The 19,854-nt window shown below is 47.6% G+C and overlaps 1 protein-coding gene across 6 annotated transcripts in view; it reads left to right on the forward strand.

Moving 5' to 3' along the window:
* atp8a2 (ATPase phospholipid transporting 8A2) overlaps nt 1-19,674 on the forward strand; it is an 81,894-nt gene extending 62,220 nt beyond the window's left edge. For all 6 annotated transcript variants that reach the window (XM_071414569.1, XM_071414570.1, XM_071414572.1 and 3 more), the window contains 13 exons: nt 2,550-2,722; nt 5,443-5,626; nt 5,866-5,976; nt 6,845-6,919; nt 7,361-7,483; nt 9,226-9,304; nt 9,395-9,456; nt 9,940-9,996; nt 10,590-10,697; nt 13,177-13,265; nt 14,234-14,338; nt 18,344-18,438; nt 18,542-19,674. In XM_071414569.1, the coding sequence (XP_071270670.1) occupies nt 2,550-2,722; nt 5,443-5,626; nt 5,866-5,976; nt 6,845-6,919; nt 7,361-7,483; nt 9,226-9,304; nt 9,395-9,456; nt 9,940-9,996; nt 10,590-10,697; nt 13,177-13,265; nt 14,234-14,338; nt 18,344-18,438; nt 18,542-18,636 (1,356 nt within the window). In that variant the 3' untranslated portion in view covers nt 18,637-19,674. The remainder of the gene's footprint in view (nt 1-2,549; nt 2,723-5,442; nt 5,627-5,865; nt 5,977-6,844; nt 6,920-7,360; nt 7,484-9,225; nt 9,305-9,394; nt 9,457-9,939; nt 9,997-10,589; nt 10,698-13,176; nt 13,266-14,233; nt 14,339-18,343; nt 18,439-18,541) is intronic.
* The last annotated feature ends 180 nt before the right edge of the window (nt 19,675-19,854 follow it).

A 19,854-nucleotide genomic window follows, 5' to 3' on the forward strand; every position in this document is an offset into this window, starting at 1 on the left:
GGATTTTCTCCTACCATATCTATTGTGTTATATTCTCCTACATTATTTTAACATTTCTACAAACTTCAAAGTGTTTTCTTTCCAATGGTACCAATTATATGCATATACAATTGGCTACAGGCAGTTTACTTTGGGCACGTCATTCAGGCGGAAATTGAGAAAAAAGGGGCCTAGCCCTAAGAAGTTTTAATAACATAATTACAGACAGCCCCTCTACACCAAACTACCTCATAATAACATAATTACAGACAGCCCCTCTACACCAAACTACCTCATAATAACATAATTACAGACAGCCCCTCTACACCAAACTACCTCATAATAACATAATTACAGACAGCCCCTCTACACCAAACTACCTCATAATAACAGAATGACAGACAGCCCCTCTACACCAAACTACCTCATAATAACAGAATGACAGACAGCCCCTCTACACCAAACTACCTCATAATAACAGAATGACAGACAGCCCCTCTACACCCAAACTACCTTATAATGACAGAATGACAGACAGCCCCTCTACACCAAACTACCTCATAATAACATAATTACAGACAGCCCCTCTACACCAAACTACCTCATAATAACAGAATGACAGACAGCCCCTCTACACCAAACTACCTCATAATAACAGAATGACAGACAGCCCCTCTACACCAAACTACCTCATAATAACAGAATTACAGACAGCCCCTCTACACCAAACTACCTCATAATAACATAATTACAGACAGCCCCTCTACACCAAACTACCTCATAATAACAGAATGACAGACAGCCCCTCTACACCAAACTACCTCATAATAACAGAATGACAGACAGCCCCTCTACACCAAACTACCTCATAATAACAGAATGACAGACAGCCCCTCTACACCCAAACTACCTCATAATGACAGACAGCCCCTCTACACCAAACTACCTCATAATAACAGAATGACAGACAGCCCCTCTAAATCAAGTGTGTTTGAGGCGACGTAATCCTGACAACCGGCACGAGGTTCTTCCTTTTTGAATTGAGGTGCTTACCTAAAAAAGTGTTAGTTCATTTATTTTCTTAATTGCTTTGAGAAAATTAAATGTTTGTTTAGTCCTCCCAGAATGAGGATATTACGCTAGGGTAGATGGATGGGGACTGTGACTGTATCTGACAGTGCCCCTTGACACATACACGCACACGCACGCCAGCTCAAACCGTCACACACACGCAAAGACTTTGATTTGCAGAACTCTGACAACCTGTAATCTTCTTTAATCCTTTCATTCTGTTTGTGTTTTCTCTCTCTGTTTGGGAGAAGGTAAATGCAAACAGGAATTGTGGGATAGAAGAAAAACACACAGCCCAAGGCTGAGAAAACAAGAGAGGGGATTTTTCAAGAGAGAGGAGGGACAGCCCGCTGTTGTATCAGTTTCGGAGGGAATGCGGTGTGTGTGTGTGTGTGTGTGTGTGTGTGTGTGTGTGTGTGTGTGTCTGTGTGTGTCTGTGTGTGTGTGTGTGTGTACATTTTGTAAGGACAGCGGGGGGAAAATAATGTGTGTATGAGGGAAATAAAGGGAGTGTGTGTGATTACTGTGTAGTTTCCCCCACACACTAGTCAGTTGACAGAAGGAGGGTCATCTCAATCAGTCCAGGTCACAGGGATGAGCTGGGGTCATTGGACTGGAAATAACCTAGTCTTCTCTGTGGGTTCGTACCCATGAAGTGTATTCATGTTTGTGCCTGGGACTGTAGTTTGTCTACAATACAGTGAGCTCCAAAAGTATTGGGACAGTAAAACTATTGTTTATGTTTTGGTTCTGTACTCCAGCACTTTGGATTTGAAATGATACAATTTGTCCCAATACTTTTGGTCCCCTAAAATGGAGGGACTATGTACAAAAAGTGCTGTAATTTCTAAACGGTTCACCCGATATGGATGGAAATGGCCCTCAAATTAAAGCTGACAGTCTGCACTTTAACCTCATAGTCATTGTATCATTTCAAATCCGAAGTACTGGAGTACAGAGCCCCAAAAAATACAAATGTGTCACTGTCCCAATACATTCAGAGCCCATTGTACATCTATCTGTATATATATTGAACATTGTGAAAGTGCGTTTCTATTTATAGTTTAAATGTGGATATAAGCATATCCTTTAAATGTGTGTTTGTGTGTGGATTAAGTCTTGTATTCCACGTGTGTGTGTGTATTCTCCTGTGTGGGCTGTGTGGTGGTGTGTTGCGTGCCTGCCTGTCCACATGGTTCTCATTAGAGTCTATGGGATGTTTGTTTTCTCTATCAGTCCCTGTTCCACCATTATAAACCTGCCCTAAACTACTGCCCCATAAACGGCCTGTACACTCTGCTCCGACTGGTCCAACAAACACGAGTACCTCACGCACATACTGTGTGTGTTTTATGCGTGTGTGTGTGTGTGTGTGTGTGTGTTTCCAGTGTATACCTTCACATCTTTCTTTCTGCTTCAAACCTGTAGGTGTGTGTGTGTGTATGTATATACACACACCCACAGTCTGTTTCACCCCCTCTGTCTCTTGCCCTCACCAGGCTACACGTGCCACCCTGACAGCTCACTGTACGTCTCTGGGTGACTCTCTGGGGAAGGAGAATGAGTTGGCTCTGATCATCGATGGACAGACCCTGAAATACGCCCTGTCCTTCGAGCTCCGCCAAGCCTTCCTAGACCTCGCCCTGTCCTGCAAGGCCGTCATCTGCTGCCGGTAAGAAAAGCACGCACACTCGCAAACACACATCCTGTTCTGCAACTGCTTCAGGTCAGACACACACACATAGGGAGGATGCAGAGTATAGGACTGTGTGTTAGGGTGTGCTTGGTACTTGGTGTATGTGCTGCCTATAAAGGTTCTGGTTGTGAGTTAAAGGTTGCAGGTTGCCCAGGGTTACAGTAGTAAATAACTGTAGATGTTGCAGGTTGCCCAGGGTTACAGTAGTAAATAACTGTAGATGTTGCAGGTTGCCCAGGGTTACAGTAGTAAATAACTGTAGATGTTGCAGGTTGCCCAGGGTTACTGTAGTAAATAACTGTAGATGTTAAAGGTTGCAGGTTGCCCAGGGTTACAGTAGTAAATAACTGTAGATGATAAAAGCTTGGCATGTAGCTCAGAGGGTTAGGGTTAAAGGTTGCAGGTTGCCCAGGGTTACAGTAGTAAATAACTGTAGATGATAAAAGCTTGGGATGCAGCTCAGAGGGGTTAATGTAATACACCGCACCGCATGAAAATGTCAAAGGCATGGCTCACTTACCGCTATTCACACACACACACACACACACACACACACACACACACACACACACACACACACACACACACACACACACACACACACGTAATTGACTCTCTGTAGCATAAAAGCCATATCCGGACTTAGGTCTCCAAGGCCTTACAAATGCCTCCAGCCCCCCCCCCCCCGTTCTAGACCCCTCTCTTTCTTCCGCCTGATCCCCCCCGGCCCACTCATAGCAGAGGTGACTGTGATCCTCTCCTCCTGGTGTGTGTGTTGTTTGTAAGGGGTGGTGGGTTCAGGCAGGGCTCTATGCTTGGGTTCCTGACTTCACACTCTGTTTGTTTAAACAACCACTTTAAACTCCTCATTTACTCTTCAACTCCACCATGAAGACCATTTAGCCTCTTTCATCTACCCTGAGGTGCCCTGAGCCACCATTCTCAAACGCTTTTTTTTTGTGTGTGTGGGGGGGGGCTTTGAGGGATTTTTTTTTGTTGAGTCACTATTTCTACTAGTGTCCTATACGCTCCTTCTGTCTCTCACGCAGACAGACACGCAGACAGACACGCACCTCAGAGAGCAGAGGCTCATCTCGTCTCTCAACATCAGCTTCTCCAGCCAATTCTCTCGCTGATGGTTTCCCCTTGGAAAGTGTGTGTGTGTGAGAGAATACTAAGCGGACCACCCAGCTCTGTGGTTTCAGCTTGACCGGGCCACGGTTCTGCTCAGAACACACAGACCATCTTTATGACCCGTGGGCATCCCGCTGGCCTGCAGCAGGTGTGTGTGTCAGAGCGATACATAGAAAGGCTATATAGAGTTTTTCTCTGTACCCAGCCTGGCCTGCTTCCTCTTGCCCAAGAAAGAGTGGTCCCTGTTGGGTCTTGAAATCACTGTGTGTCCTGGTCTGACTACAGGCCTACAAAACTGACATGCAGAGAGTAACAGGAGCCATGTTTTCAAAAGGCATACTATCTATTACACACACACACACACAATGTCTGTGAATTCACCCTAGACACTGTCCCCTTGGCTCATTGTCTGTGTAGACAGAGCCGGTTTAGGAGACAGACAGACAGAGAGGCTGAGGGTTACAGGTTAAGAGGGTGGAGTACCTCAGGGGTCTGGTCCCTCAACCAGCTATCACAATGACTGAATGGCTACACAAGCACATTAGTGGGAAGCAGTGCCCTAAACCACTGATACAGGAACAGATATATTTCCATCTATTTAATGGGTCAGGTTAGGATCTGGGGCAGTAAAATCTTAACCTAGGTCTGTGGTTAAGGTCAACTTTTACCTTGGGATTTGGTACTAAATAGAAGCCATTGTGGTTATATTTCCTGCTCCCTAATGTAAACCACTGAACAGAAACCTCATGTTTATGTGTGAAGTCTGTCTGTGTCTCTGCCAGCTGTCTTTAAATCTCCTTCTTTTGTTCTCTCTTCAACTCTATTCCTCTCTTCCATTTCCAATCATTCTAATCTTTATGCGTTTTGTAATTTATGTTGTTGGTAATCTGATCTCACGCGCTCTCTCTGTCTGTGTGTCTCTCACTGACTGACTGTTCCCCACCTGGTTGAATAGTTGTTTCCAGTCTCCCAGACATCTTTTACTTTAGGTCTTTTAGGTTGTTGTGTAACTGGTTTCTAACTGATCTGTCCCTCTCATTTCAAGGGTCTTTATTGACATGGGAAACACATGTTAACGTTGCCAAAGCAAGTGAAGTAGATAATATACAAAAGTGAAATAAACAATAAAAATGAACATAACACTCACAGACGTTCCAAAAGAATAAAGACATTACAAATGTCGTGTGTGTGTGTGTGTGTGTGTGTGTGTGTGTGTGTGTGTGTGTGTGTGTGTGTGTGTGTGTGTGTGTGTGTGTGTGTGTGTGTGTGTGTGTGTGTGTGTGTGTGTGTGTGTGTGTATATATGTTGTAACGATGTGCAAATGGTTAAAGTACATAAGGGAAAATAAATTAACATAAATATGTTTGAATTTACAATGGTGTTTGTTCTTCACTGGTTGCCCTTTTTCTGTGGCAACAGGTCACATCTTGCTGCTGTGATGGCACACTGTGGTATTTCACCCAGTAGATATGGGAGTTTATCAAAATCGGATTGTTTTCGATTTCTTTGTGGATCTGTGTAATCTGAGGTAAATATGTGTCTAATATGGTCTCCCTCTCCAGGGTGTCTCCCCTCCAGAAGTCTGAGATAGTGGACATGGTGAAGAAGCATGTGAAGGCCATCACTCTGGCCATAGGAGACGGGGCCAACGACGTGGGCATGATCCAGACTGCCCATGTGGGGGTTGGCATCAGTGGCAACGAGGGCATGCAGGCCACCAACTCCTCTGACTACTCCATAGCACAGGTAACACACAAAGCAGATTCCAGCCCGCAGCTTGTTTGTGAGCTGCTAGCACTCCTGTGTTAATGGTTAGCATGTGTCCCTGTGGGGAGAATGGAGGAGGAGCCAGTTGAAGTATTATGTGAGAGCCAGAGGAATCTAGGAATCTGTCTGTCTGTCTTTACCCCTCGGGTACTGCTTATCTCTTTGTCTCACCCTGTATCCATCTCTCTCTCTCCCCCTCCCCCTCTGACTGGTCCTAGTTTTCCTACCTAGAGAAGCTGTTGCTGGTCCATGGGGCGTGGAGTTATAACCGTGTCACTAAGTGTATCCTCTACTGTTTCTATAAGAATGTGGTGCTCTACATTATAGAGGTAAGACACACCCCTCCCTCATCCTCACCACGCCCACCCTCCCTTATATAGGTCAGGTCCTATGCATGCCACCCAGAGAGCCAATCAGGTTAGGAAGACACATAAAATATGATTTACATTAGTAGGAAGCTGGACTCATTTAGTAAGTGACTAACCCCCTTTTCTATTTTGATGTCATTCTCTCTCTCTCACAGACACATACATTAACAGAGACATTTTGCAGCTGTTTGTCGAAATGTTTGACAGTGATGGATGAGGTGCCCCTCTGGTGTCTGCTTTCTGTCACTCACACACACACACACACACGCACACACACACTTTACTGGATGTACACACACACACACTGTGTAGAATGGGTGAGAGACATTTTGGAAGCCCTGAGGGGTATCTGTCAGCTGTGCCCCCCTCTCTGTCTAACATTAAGGATGCCAGCAGGTGCAAACCATCATAAGACCCTCTACCTCGCTGTCCCTCTCACACTGGTGTGTGTGGGTGTGTTTGTTTATCACACATTATTGGCTGCCTGCAGATTTCTATACGTGAAGGGTTATAGACGGTCTCTGTACACAAAGCAGTGTGTGTGTGCTCCAGGAATATCATCATACACACTCTGATCAGTCAGTCTCTCTGTATGGGTGGACACTCCTCCTCAACACCTGACCCAGAGTCAGATTCCAGTGTTTTGCTCTTTGTAGATAGCTTTAGCATTGGGTAGTGGAGACTGATCCTAGATCTGTCATCTATGCACAAGGGCCACTTCACCATGAAACAAATCAATGTGTTGGTTCTCCTCTATCTGGGCCTATAAAGCCGTTCTTTCCATCCTCCCTTGTTTACTCATCCTATGTCATCACTCTCTTTTGTCCAGCTGTGGTTTGCCTTTGTGAACGGCTTCTCTGGACAGATCCTGTTTGAACGCTGGTGTATAGGCCTCTACAACGTGGTGAGTGTCCACTTTATTCATACTGTCCATTTCTCTGGATCTCTGTCCTTTACTCTCCCTCGTACTCCATATTTTTCTCTCTCCTTCACCCTTTCCCCCTCTCTCTCTCTCTCTCTCTCTCCCTCCCTCCCTTCATCCCTCCCTCTCCTTCCATGTCTCCACTCTGTGTGAGCTGTGTTCTGTTATCTGTGGTCAATCTGCATGCCACAGCAGAGTGTCTGTTCTCCTGTCTCTCTGCCGCTACGTCTCAGTGATAATGTATCCAGCCCTCAGGCTCGCCATGTTTGGTGGAATTCCTGTTGATTGTGTTGTGTGTTTTCTCAGTCACACAATCAACACAACAGTCACTGTCTGAATCTCTGAAAGGCAGTCGTGTTTGGGTGTTTTGACTTTGTTATTGTGTGTGTGTGTGGTGTGGTGTGTGTGGTGTGTGTGTGTCAGATCTTCACGGCGCTGCCTCCATTCACTCTGGGGATCTTTGACCGGCCGTGCAGTCAGCAGAACATGCTACGCTTCCCCCAGCTATACAGGATTACCCAGAATGCCGAGGGCTTCAACACCAAGGTACACACACACACACAATTACATTGAAATACTGTACAATTATTCATGGACAAACATATGGAACCATTTTGAACACTATGAATGAAAAAATACATAAATGATTAGCGTATTATTAGACATAACTTGTAGACCTATATGCACATGTGTGGCGTCATCTGAAATGAAGCTATGATTGTCATGCTCTGTGTTTGATGGGTCATGGTGGGGCTTGTCTCTGATGGATTTGAGATGCCTGGTGTTTGTTTGGAACCCCAGCGGGTAAACAAGGTGGCAGGGAGTCCGGGCCGTCTCCATGGCAATGCTAATGAGATTCAGAGGGCCAGAATAAGGAAGTCATTCAGTTAGTGAGTGGTAGGTGTGTGTAATGTGTGTGCGCAGAAGCAGGGCAGTTGGTTGGTAGCGATGGTGAATACACAGTGGTAGTTGTATTACTGTGAGGGAAACACTGTTTTTGTATGTGGCCTCTGTGTGTTTTGGCATTGGTTTGTACTTACTACTACTGCCCTCTCTCGCTCTCTCCATCCTCTCGCTCTGTCTCTCTGTGTATCTCTGTCTCTCTGTGTATCTCTGTCTCTCTGTGTGTGTCTCTGTCTCTCTCTGTGTGTCTCTGTCTCTCTCTGTGTGTCTCTGTGTCTCTCTCTGTGTGTCTCTGTGTGTCTCTCTCTGTGTGTCTCTCTGTCTCTCTCTCTGTGTCTCTCTGTCTCTGTGTGTCTCTCTCTGTCTCTCTCTCTGTCTCTCTCTCTGTCTCTCCCTGTGTCTCTCTCTGTGTCTCTCTCTGTGTCTCTCTCTGTGTCTCTCTCTGTGTCTCTCTCTGTGTCTCTCTCTGTGTCTCTCTGTGTGTCTCTCTCTGTCTCTCTCTCTGTATCTCTCTCTGTCTCTGTCTCTCTCTGTGTCTCTCTGTGTGTCTCTCTCTGTGTGTCTCTCTCTGTGTGTGTCTCTCTCTGTGTGTCTCTCTGTCTCTCTCTGTGTGTCTCTCTGTCTCTCTCTGTGTGTCTCTCTGTCTCTCTCTGTGTGTCTCTCTGTCTCTCTCTGTGTGTCTCTCTGTCTATGTGTGTCTCTCTCTGTGTGTCTCTCTGTCTCTCTCTGTGTCTCTCTCTGTGTCTCTCTGTGTGTCTCTCTGTGTGTCTCTGTGTGTCTCTGTCTCTCTGTGTGTCTCTGTCTCTCTCTCTCTGTCTGTCTCTCTGTCTCTCTCTCTGTGTCTCTCTCTGTCTCTGTGTGTCTCTCTCTGTGTCTCTCTGTGTGTCTCTCTCTGTGTCTCTCTCTGTCTCTCTGTGTCTCTCTCTGTGTGTCTCTCTCTGTGTGTCTCTCTCTGTGTGTCTCTCTCTGTGTGTCTCTCTCTGTGTGTCTCTCTCTGTGTGTCTCTCTGTCTCTCTCTGTGTGTCTCTCTGTCTCTCTCTGTGTGTCTCTCTGTCTCTCTCTGTGTGTCTCTCTGTCTCTCTGTGTCTCTCTCTGTGTGTCTCTCTGTGTGTCTCTCTCTGTGTCTCTCTCTGTGTGTCTCTCTGTGTGTCTCTCTCTGTGTCTCTCTCTGTGTCTCTCTCTGTGTGTCTCTCTGTGTGTCTCTCTGTGTGTCTCTCTGTGTGTCTCTCTGTGTGTCTCTCTGTGTGTCTCTCTGTGTGTCTCTGTGTCTCTCTCTGTGTGTCTCTGTGTCTCTGTGTGTGTCTCTCTGTCTCTCTGTGTGTCTCTGTCTCTCTGTGTGTGTGTCTCTGTCTCTCTCTCTCTGTCTGTCTCTCTCTCTCTCTCAGGTGTTTTGGGGTCACTGTATAAATGCTCTGATCCATTCCATTATTCTCTTCTGGTTTCCACTCAAAGTTCTAGAACATGGTAAGTAGTGGTGCCTACACCCCCCTGCTAGTCACACACTCTTATCTTAATATCTTGTGCTAAATATTTCTGTGTGTGTGTTCTCCCCAGACAGTCCTTTCAACAACGGTCATGGAACTGACTACCTGTTTGTGGGGAACATGGTCTACACGGTAAGCAGATGAACTGCACCGTGTCTCGTTTATGTTGGCGCTGACACTCTGAACATTAACATGGACCCACTAATGTAATGCCCAGTCTGATAAAATGTGTGTGTCGTGTGTGTCAATTAGACTTTTTGGATCCTGCTATAGAGATGCTAGACTCTGGCCATTTTAAATCAGTAATGAAGTGCTCATGGGACTGCAGTTAGTCTCCCTCAGCAATCGCTCTACTCATCTACCTTATTCCCTCTCTCTCTCCATCACTCTGTTCCTTACATTTAGCACGGTGTGTGTGTCTGTTGCTTATTTGTTTGTGTTTAGATGGCTGAGAGCAGCAGGTACACTCTGAGGGTTTTAACAGGAAGTGTTAAGTTTACAGTATATCATTATGGATGTTTATTATCTCTGGTGTCGTTTGTGAACTAACCCTCCTTCATGCTCTCCTTCTCACTCTCTTTCTTGCTCTCTCTCTCTCTCTCTCTCTCTCTGCAGTATGTGGTAGTAACAGTGTGTTTAAAAGCTGGTATGGAAACCACTGCCTGGACCAGGGTAAGAGTCTGTTTCCCCTCTAATACACACTCCCACTTCACTAGCCCTATAGACTGCTTCTATGTACCCTGTTGACATATAGTACCACATGACTGGTAGCCTACAGGTTGACAGCTGACACTGTTGTGTACAGGTATAGTGGTAGGTGACAGTGTGGGGTATGCTAGTGTATAGAGATCAGCCCCCTACACACACACACACACACACATACTCTCCTTGCCATGTGTTACAGCCATCTCAGGGCATTCCCACTCCAGGGACGGGGGTGAGGGGGGCGTTGACACCCCCCGTCCGTTCAGCTGTCCACACAACACCCCCCCGGTAATGAAGCAGGGTCCCATAGGTATTCACACAGTGTCCCCTTACAGAGAGGGAGAGAGAGGGGGAAGGAGGGATAGACAAAGGAAAAGAGAGAGGGAGGGAAAGGGAACGAGACAGAGGGGGAGGGAAAGAGGAGGGGGACTCTCAGGGACAAGGTTGTCTATATTCAGTGTTTGTACATTAACTATGTGACCTCGCTCTATATTTCTCACCCATTTTCCTTCCTCTTCCAACTCCCTCCCTCCTCTCCCACCCCCTCTCCTTCCCTGTAGTTCTCCCACTTGGCAGTGTGGGGCAGTATGATTCTCTGGATGCTGTTCTTCACTGTCTACTCAGCTTTCTGGCCGTCCATCCCCATCGCTCCTGACATGCAGGGCCAGGCAAGTCTCCTCCTCTGATTCTCCTCCTGGCTCAAGCTGTCTCTTCTGTTACTACTTACGACTGTAGTGAAGGAAGCCGTGTCTACAGAGTCCTGTTGGTTAGAAAAGCTGAGGTGCGCTGCAGAGGTGTGCGGTCAGCCCCAAAAAACCCAGCCTCAAACCAGGCTGTAAATATGTCCTAATAGGCCAGAAACCATGGCAGTTCTGTGGATGTGTTCTATATGGACTTAATGCTTTCCACCCCCCCCCCCATACATGTGTCAGTCATTCTGATGGTGGGGGGGGTAATAACCCCCCATTACCCCCCCCCCCCACACACACACACACACACACGGCGCCTGGGCGGCTGGCCTTCTGGGTGTTCCATGTCAGCACTGCTGGAGACCCTGGGAGATTTATGCCCTTCCAGCCCACTCTGCAGGCCCTCTGCACCTGCTGCGCGGTCACCCGAGCCCCAGGCTTTTACGGCCTGCTCTGGAGGTGTTGACTATAGTGTGCCGAGCTGGGCAGGGCTGGAGGAGGATGGGTGTGTGTGTATGGGGGACCCCCTGATTGAGGGTCCCATGTTGGGTTTTTTAGGGGGCTAGTTACAGGGTGCAGTGGTACCCCAATGTGAAGGGAGACTGGGGGAGGGGGGGAGGGAGTCTCCGCCTCTTTCAGACCATTAATTCAATTTGTGTCAGAAATGAGGAATGTGAATAAACCCTGCAGCTGCTCCGTCCAACTGGGGAACTGGGGGAGACAATCACCCCTCGCTCCCCGTCTCCAATCCCTCCATCAGCCCGCTCAGGAAACCCCATCACCTCCTTTCTCCTCCTCACTTCCCCCTGCTCTCTCACCCTTTCTCGTTCCCTGTATCTCTACATTCATCTGCCCATAGGGGATGAATACTGGGCTATTCATTGAGTGCTTTGTGTTTACGCTTTAAATAATTGTGTTTGAGTTATGTTTGTGTGTGTGTGTTCGTGTGTGGCTGTTTGATTGAGACCGTATTTGTGCGTGTGGGGTTTTTGACAAAGAATGTGTGTGTTTTTGGTGTGGTGTGTTTGTGGAGGTGTTTGACTGAGACCGACAGTCTACCCTGTTGTCTGTGGGTGTTTGACTGAGACCGACAGTCTACCCTGTTGTCTGTGGGTGTTTGACTGAGACCGACAGTCTACCCTGTTGTCTGTGTGTGTAGTCTGAGCTTCTCTGGGTGTGTTTCCAGCTGTCATTGGGACTGGCTCATAATGGTTTTCCGATTCAGTCCGGAGAATCCCCTTGGGAATGTCAGCTGTGTCCGGCCCAAAGTATCTACCTCTGACCATCTCTGAACTACAGCCTCATAACAGGGACTAAGGGAACACTCTAATCTTACTATGAATGTAGCTAGCTAGCCAGTACAGCGTAGACTACAGCACAGTCAATGTCCACTTGTATGAATGTAGCTAGTATAGTAGAGAGATGGGCTTTGTTACCAGAAATATGTCAGGGCATATTCAGCAAACTGCTACTGGCATTTGGCGGAATTGGCTACCATGTAGAAAGACAAAGAGAGAGTTTGAAAAGAGGGGGACAGCAGGCAGGGAGAGAGACTTCAGAGACGGAGAGACCGTAGTTTAGAGCGGGACGGAGAGACCGTAGTTTAGAGAGGGACGGAGAGACCGTAGTTTAGAGAGGGACGGAGAGACCGTAGTTTAGAGAGGGACGGAGAGACCGTAGTTTAGAGAGGGACGGAGAGACCGTAGTTTAGAGAGGGACGGAGAGACCGTAGTTTAGAGAGGGACGGAGAGACCGTAGTTTAGAGAGGGACGAAGAGACCGTAGTTTAGAGAGGGACGGAGAGACCGTAGTTTAGAGAGGGACGGAGAGACCGTAGTTTAGAGAGGGACGGAGAGACCGTAGTTTAGAGAGGGACGGAGAGACGGTAGTTTAAAGAGGGACGGAGAGACGGTAGTTTAGAGAGGGACGGAGAGACGGTAGTTTAGAGAGGGACGGAGAGACGGTAGTTTTAGAGAGGGACGGAGAGACGGTAGTTTTAGAGAGGGACGGAGAGACGGTAGTTTAGAGAGGGACGGAGAGACGGTAGTTTAGAGAGGGACGGAGAGACCGTAGTTTAGAGAGGGACGGAGAGACGGTAGTTTAGAGAGGGACGGAGAGACGGTAGTTTAGAGGGGGACGGAGGGAGACGGTGGTTTAGAGGGGGACGGAGGGAGACGGTGGTTTAGAGGGGGACGGAGGGAGACGGTGGTTTAGAGGGGGACGGAGGGAGACGGTGGTTTAGAGGGGGACGGAGAGAGACGGTGGTTTAGAGGATGATTAACCCCTGGAGACTCCTGGTTAGAGGTCAACGAGGCTGTCTGCAGCTGGACAACAGAGGGTGTAGACCCTGTGGAGTGTGTCTGTCTAACGTCTCTCTTGACGTGGCTGGAATGTGTTGTATGTCTCTCTCCTGGGTTCCTGGAGTGTTGTGTTGACGTTGTGTTGACGTTGTGTTGTAGGCTAGCAGAGTGATGCAGTGCTGGCACTTCTGGCTGGGGCTGGTCCTGGTGCCAGCAGCCTGTCTCCTCAAAGACTTTGCCTGGAACGCGTGAGTAACACACTCACACTGCATAAATACCACTTAAATCAATGCATACATGCATATGAACAGCAGTGTTTTTCACATTTCAATACGAACACATACACGTGTGAATAAGCACAGTCCTACTGTACCAAGATTTAGCGATTTCTGCGATAGCAGATTTTTTTGCAAAATCAACCATTCCCGCATATTATGCTAGGGCTTGCAAATTTGACCAATCATCGCACTATTACCGCATAAAACGGTCAAATTACTGCATAAAACAGTCTGAACACCACACTACAAAAAGTGGGCTCGCAATTTTAACCAATCAGCACCCTTTCACCACATATAATGGTTCAGTCAAGCCACACGACAACAAATATTATTATTTTTCTCCCCTTTTCTCCCCAATTTTCGTGGTATCCAATCGCTAGTAATTACTATCTTGTCTCATCGCTACAACTCCCGTACGGACTCGGGAGAGACGAAGGTCGAAAGCCATGCGTCCTCCGAAGCACAACCCAACCAAGCCGCACTGCTTCTTAACACAGCGCGCCTCCAACCCGGAAGCCAGCCGCACCAATGTGTCGGAGGAAACACCGTGCACCCGCCCCCCTCGGTTAGCGCGCACTGCGCCCGGCCCGCCACAGGAGTCGCTGGAGCGCGATGAGACAAGGATATCCCTACCGGCCAAACCCTCCCTAACCCGGACGACGCTAGGCCAATTGTGCGTCGCCCCACGGACCTCCCGGTCGCGGCCGGCTGCGACAGAGCCTGGGCGCGAACCCAGAGACTCTGGTGGCGCAGCTAGCGCTGCGATGCAGTGCTCTAGACCACTGCGCCACCCGGGAGGCCCTAACAAATATTATTTCACTGACAGAAAAGGTTTGCAATTTGCAATGCCAAAGAAATCAAGCATTTTTGACCGCAGATATCACAAAAAAAAACTGTGAAATCCTGACTAGCAACATAATCCTGTGAATGTGTTGTAGGGGTCGTCGCACTGTGAAGAAGTCTCTTCTGGAAGAGGTTCAGGAGCTGGAGGCCAGGGCTGTAGACCCAGGGGCCGCCGTGCTCCGAGACGCCAGCGGACGCAGGTCAGACTCACGCACACACACACACACTGCATCAAGGGATCACAGTTGGGGAGGGGGGGGGCACAGATCTTACTGCGACATCGTTCATGTCATTTTCGTAGCATATCCATGTGAGGTAATGATAATTCCTTGGACTGAGGGGTCCCCCCATTTAAAGATTTTGTTACAAAGTCTGTAAGATTGATGTGTTTATTTAGATTTATGTCCCAGTGTTTTAATGTCTAGCGTATACCACATATGAGAGTGATGTAACCATGGCCAGCTAACCTGTTGGTAACATGGTTGACCCATCCACAGGGCCAAAGCCAACCCTGAGGTCCCCTAGCCCCAGAGCTCAGGGCACAGACACAGACACAGGTAGCACCTTGGCTTGGTTTGACCTGGCTCACTGTGTGAACTCTGACCTGTGTGTCTGCTCCTGCTCCGCAAGACTCCTCCCCCGTCTCTCTCACTGCATCCTACTCTCACTGTCACTCACCCACCTCAGCACTCATGTTTCATCATATCTCTTTCTTTTCCTTCCCCATCTTCTTCTTCCTATCTCTCCATCTGATTGTGTCGAGTCAGGAAGTGGACAGGTTTGCACTGCTGTAAGGACTGAGTGTGCTGTAGCCTCTGTGGTTGTGTGTTAGAGTTTGCCGTTTGTGTGTGTGTTTGTTTTGTATCGTGGGTTGTAGTCAGTATATCGATCAGAAGATAAGGATTAGAACCATTCAGGGTTGATCATGTTAGAAGGGGCTTTAAAAGATCGGAGGTATTTGGCCATATTAGGTTGAGGAATGGAGTGGGAGATGGAAGACTGAGGTTTGGCCATTTGAGAGGCGGTTGTGTGGGATATTGGCTGTGGATGGGGCTCTTTGGTGGGCTTTGGGCAGGAACAATAGTCCTCAATCATCCAGTGAGACGGCTGGGCCAACAGTCCAGAACCGAGAACTGGCTCGGACAGAGGTGGGCTGGGGAGGTGCTTGGGGACAGGGAGGGGAGGCAGGGCGTTGTTTTGGGACGGATCGGTGCACACAGCCTTCCCTAGCCTCGAGGTGAGGGCCTGGGCTGAACCTTCTCCCAGACATGGGTAGGAACCCCCAGCGACGACCATGGAAAGCATTGAGGAGTTTGAGAGGCACAGAGGAGAAACGCACACATCTGTATTTGTATTTCATAACGGGAGAGGATTGGGACGAGGATGGGAAAGGTAGAGGACCAACGTTTCTCTGGGGAAGTAATTAGATGTGGAGCGTCCTTGGACTGTTTGGAGTCTCACTCCCCTTTCAGACAGCGACACTACAGGGGCGACGTGTGATGGATTCAGTCATGGCTTTACAGATGTGCTATTTATATATTTATTTTTTAGTCTTTCAATTTGTTCTTCATTCATTCACCTTGTCATCCATTTAGCAGACCTAATTTTCTTTGGCGAATGATACGGTTGCAAAACTTCATAACGGTTTTTTAGGCTTTGCCAAACACACCAGGTCTAAGTTCCCTGTGGTACCATAAAGAATAGATCCATGCTGCTTGCTCAGAAGTGTAACCTTGGGGAGGCTGGCCTGGGTCCACACACTCTGTGGATCGGATCAGGGCCCCTGCCCCAGTGCCAGGGAAACCCCTCATGTGATTTAATGCTTCATTTAGAGAAGTAACCTAACGTGTTCCACAGCGGAATCAGACAATATGGGAAGAATTCTGTAAAAGCATTCTGTTAGAAGGAAACATTCTGTTCTGTTTGGATACTGACTGTTAACAGAATGTTTAGCATTGCCATTAGTGAGGAGGAGGATTGAGAGAGAGAGAGGAAGGCTGGGGGATGTATGCGTGTATGTCTGTGTGAATTTGCACATGTTTGCATGTGAGCGTGAATGTTTAGAGTAGAGGAGGGATGACTGTTTGTCCTGGAAAACAGAGGGTGTAGTCTTCCTCTGGAGAGAGAGCAGGGGGGGGGGGGGGCTTAACATGGCTGTCTGTTTGCCCTGCAGTCACATAATGAGATGGGATTGGATTAACTGAATGTCAATCTGCTCTTCAGTACCAGCCAAGACATATGCCCAGCCCCCTAGCCCCTACCCTCCCAGGTATGGCTCTGGTAGTCACATCAAGAAGTTGTCTTGTCTTGGTGTAAGGTCTAGGCAGGGGTTGACTTCTATCATACTAAAAGGACTCGGCTATTTACATGGACATTTTAGTCATTTAGCAGAAACTCTTATCCAGAGAGACTTACAACTAGTGCAATTCATCTGAAGACAACAACACATCACAGTTGTACATTTTCCTTCCTTTCCTTTATCAGCAAAGTCCGTGTTAGTGGGAAAGACAAGTGCCCATGCCATGTCCTAATAGTACAAAATGATCTCCTCTTCTCACTTCCTTGTTCCTTTCCTTCAAGACCTCAGATCTGCAGGTCTTCAGGGTGTAAGCAATAGGGTGGACTATCCATTGTTTTCACCTATATGTGTTCATAAAGGGAAGGAAATCATAACCTGGTCCTAGATCTGTTTGTGCTCTTGCCAAAGGTTGTTATTGTCAAGTCATTGGCATGAGAATGAGTGACAAGGAGTTGGCATGATAGCACAGACAGGGTGACATGGGCGTTACACTGGGGTGGCCGTGTAACTTCTGGACCGCATGAGCAGAGCGCGAGTCACTTGATCAAGTGTTCTCCGAGGTGAGCTGTGTGTCGTAATTTGACCAGAACCTAGAGTGTAATTTACGCTGAGCGACGCGAGCCTCTAGCCGAGCGGCGCTGCTTACTCCCAGGTTCAATTACAGATGAATCGTCCCACGCTCTGCAAACGTTTCAGCTATAGTGTAGCAGGCCAGTGACACTCAAGCTAAGCTTCAGATAGTGTTCGGTCACAATCAAAGAATCCTGAGGGTTATACTACGAAGTAAGCTATATCTACTCAGGATTTTCTAAAGCTAGCCAGCTTCAGTTAGCTTCACATACCAGCTCAGGCTTCAACCATACTACGACGGTGGATATTGCTCGACCGCCTGCCGCTAACTCTAGCGCTAAATAGTTCGCAGTATCATCTGGATATGTATGCGACAAAAGTTCAACATTCACCTTCTGCTACCATTTATGTCAATCCGTTAACGCATACAGTTTGACACATACGTTCCATAAATCCAACGTATGCTATGCACCACACCGAACGCACTGCCACTGCCTCTGCAACGCAATGCTGCAAGGCAGACGCAGCGTTGTCATTGGAAATGAATGTAATTCTGGTGTACCAAAGTGCAATGAAGCTGTCAGTGTGATCAAAGCGTATGCGCAGTTGCAACCCTGCTACATGTCGCACACGGCTAGTCAAACGCCAAACCCTTCATTGAGACGTACTGAAACATCAATCCATGGGCGAGTCGGAGCCACATGTTCATTTGTGCTGAAATCAAAATGAAGGAAAAGTTATCTTTCAAACTCTGCAGGTTATGGTGTGAAATAGGCTTTTAGAAGGGCCGTCTTTATTTTATTACTTTGGTGTGCTTATCAATGCATGAGCACCTTTTCTTCCCACTCCTATCGATTAAAATAATTGTAGTAGTAGTCATACAGAAGTTTCAAATGCTTCCTCGCATTACTAATAATGTGTTTAGGTATTTTAACATAAAAAGAAATAAACACAAAAACACCTTTTTGATTAATAAATTATTGAATCAGTCTTCTTCCTGAAATGATGGGAATGATGATGCAATCTTTGTAAGAGGGAGGGTTTCTGATTTACTTTGGTCCTCAACTCACGGCTCAGACTTCATTCATGATAAATGGAGTTAGCCCCGAGTTAGCCTGCCACAGAGCAGGTTAGTTCTGAAGGATTCGTTGCAATAGAAATTGACCTGTCGTATGACTGGTTATCCCTCAGAGTTGTACTTCCACCTGTTGTGTTGGTTGTGTTAACCTGTTATAGAGATATAGTGATTTTCCCTGTGATTGGTGCTGTAACCTGTCAATCAGTGGCTGTGTATTCTGTGATTGGTTGACTTACCTGTCCGTCTCTTCTCCTCCAGTCTGAACGAGCGTGCCCACCTGTTGACCCGGGTCTTTAGGAAAACACCCTCCAACGTGGGCCGCAAAAACTCTGTGCAGCAGAGCAACGTGTCCCGTGAGTATCCTTGTCCCAGCCTTGGATTTACTTCTATGTAGGTAGGTAAACATACAGTGGTGTACTTACTGTACCTGTCCCTCTCCCCTCTTCTTCTCTCTAGATGGCTATGCCTTCTCCCAGGAGGAACATGGGGTGGTGTCTCAGTCACAGGTGTGTCGATCCTACGATACCACCCGCCAACGGCCCAGCATCTAGCCCCTCCCACTGCCCCGCCCTCAGCCCACCTGGCTACGGGGTGCTTGGCAACAGTTGCCAAGGTGGCCACAACGGTTGCCAAGGCGACAGTGGAGACAGACTATGCTGAGTGACCGACCCTGCTGTGGCCTTACTGGAACTTATACTGACTTTGACCTCTGACTTTGACCCCTGGAGTTCATTGCTAGGCATGGAACACTGACTAAAGGGAAGGGACCAGACCCGTCTATACTGTCCAACCTGGTCTCCGCTCTACACACACACATATATATATCTCCGCTATATATATATATATATATATATATAGTTGACACACAGGCATGAGTAATCACAACCACACAAACAGACATAATAAATCAACCACAGAGACTAATGTGTATCTAATCATAGCATGGACTGGGTTTAGTTTATGCACCTGTGCGTCTTTGTCCGTGTGCATGGCTGTGCTTCTGAATGTATCTGCCCTCCTGTCTGTCTGTGTGTGTGCGTGTGTGTGCTGCTCGCGTGTGTGTGTGGTGTGTGTGTCCGTGTCCACACTCCCTCACATCTCCCTCTCCTGAGCAGGGGTTTAACTCATCCGTCATCACCGTGGCCATGGGAGAAAGGGGAGGGGGGCACTTTAACATAAACACCAAACACACACTGGCCTAGGAGGGATTCCTCTCAGAGAGCTGAAGAGGGGGATTGGAGAGGAGGAGGGGGCACCCTGTAGACCTCCATCAGCTTATTTAACTCTTATTCTCCCTTTCACTACTTTTCTATCTCTCTGCGTTTCTCTCTCACTCTTGCTCTCTCTGGATCAGTGACCTCCTCGTCTCTCTCCCCCTCATCTGCGGCACGTCTCCTCTTCCTGCTCGGTTGAATCTATTTTCCCTTGTATTCCGCCGCTGCTGTGATTCCTGCGATCCTGCCTGTCGCCCCAGGATGCCGAGTTAGCAGCAGCCTGGCTTGTAGTGCTTCCTCTGTTTGTTGGGTTCTCAATTAATCTATGGACTTATTCTTTGTTGAATAAAATGGACTTGTGTCTCTGTCTTTTAATGCCTGTGTTTGTTCTCCCTTTCTCTGGGCTATACACTATACTACCCACTATCATTTACCTGGAGTTATTATTGATGATGTTAACTAATAACAGGTGCTACATATATACACTACCTTTCAAAAGTTTGGGGTCACTTAGAAATGTCCTTGTTTTTGAAAGAAAGGCAACATTTTTGTCCA

The sequence above is a fragment of the Salvelinus alpinus genome, chromosome 8 (genome assembly GCF_045679555.1).
Source record: "Salvelinus alpinus chromosome 8, SLU_Salpinus.1, whole genome shotgun sequence".
In the NCBI taxonomy this organism is placed as follows: Eukaryota; Metazoa; Chordata; class Actinopteri; order Salmoniformes; family Salmonidae; genus Salvelinus; species Salvelinus alpinus.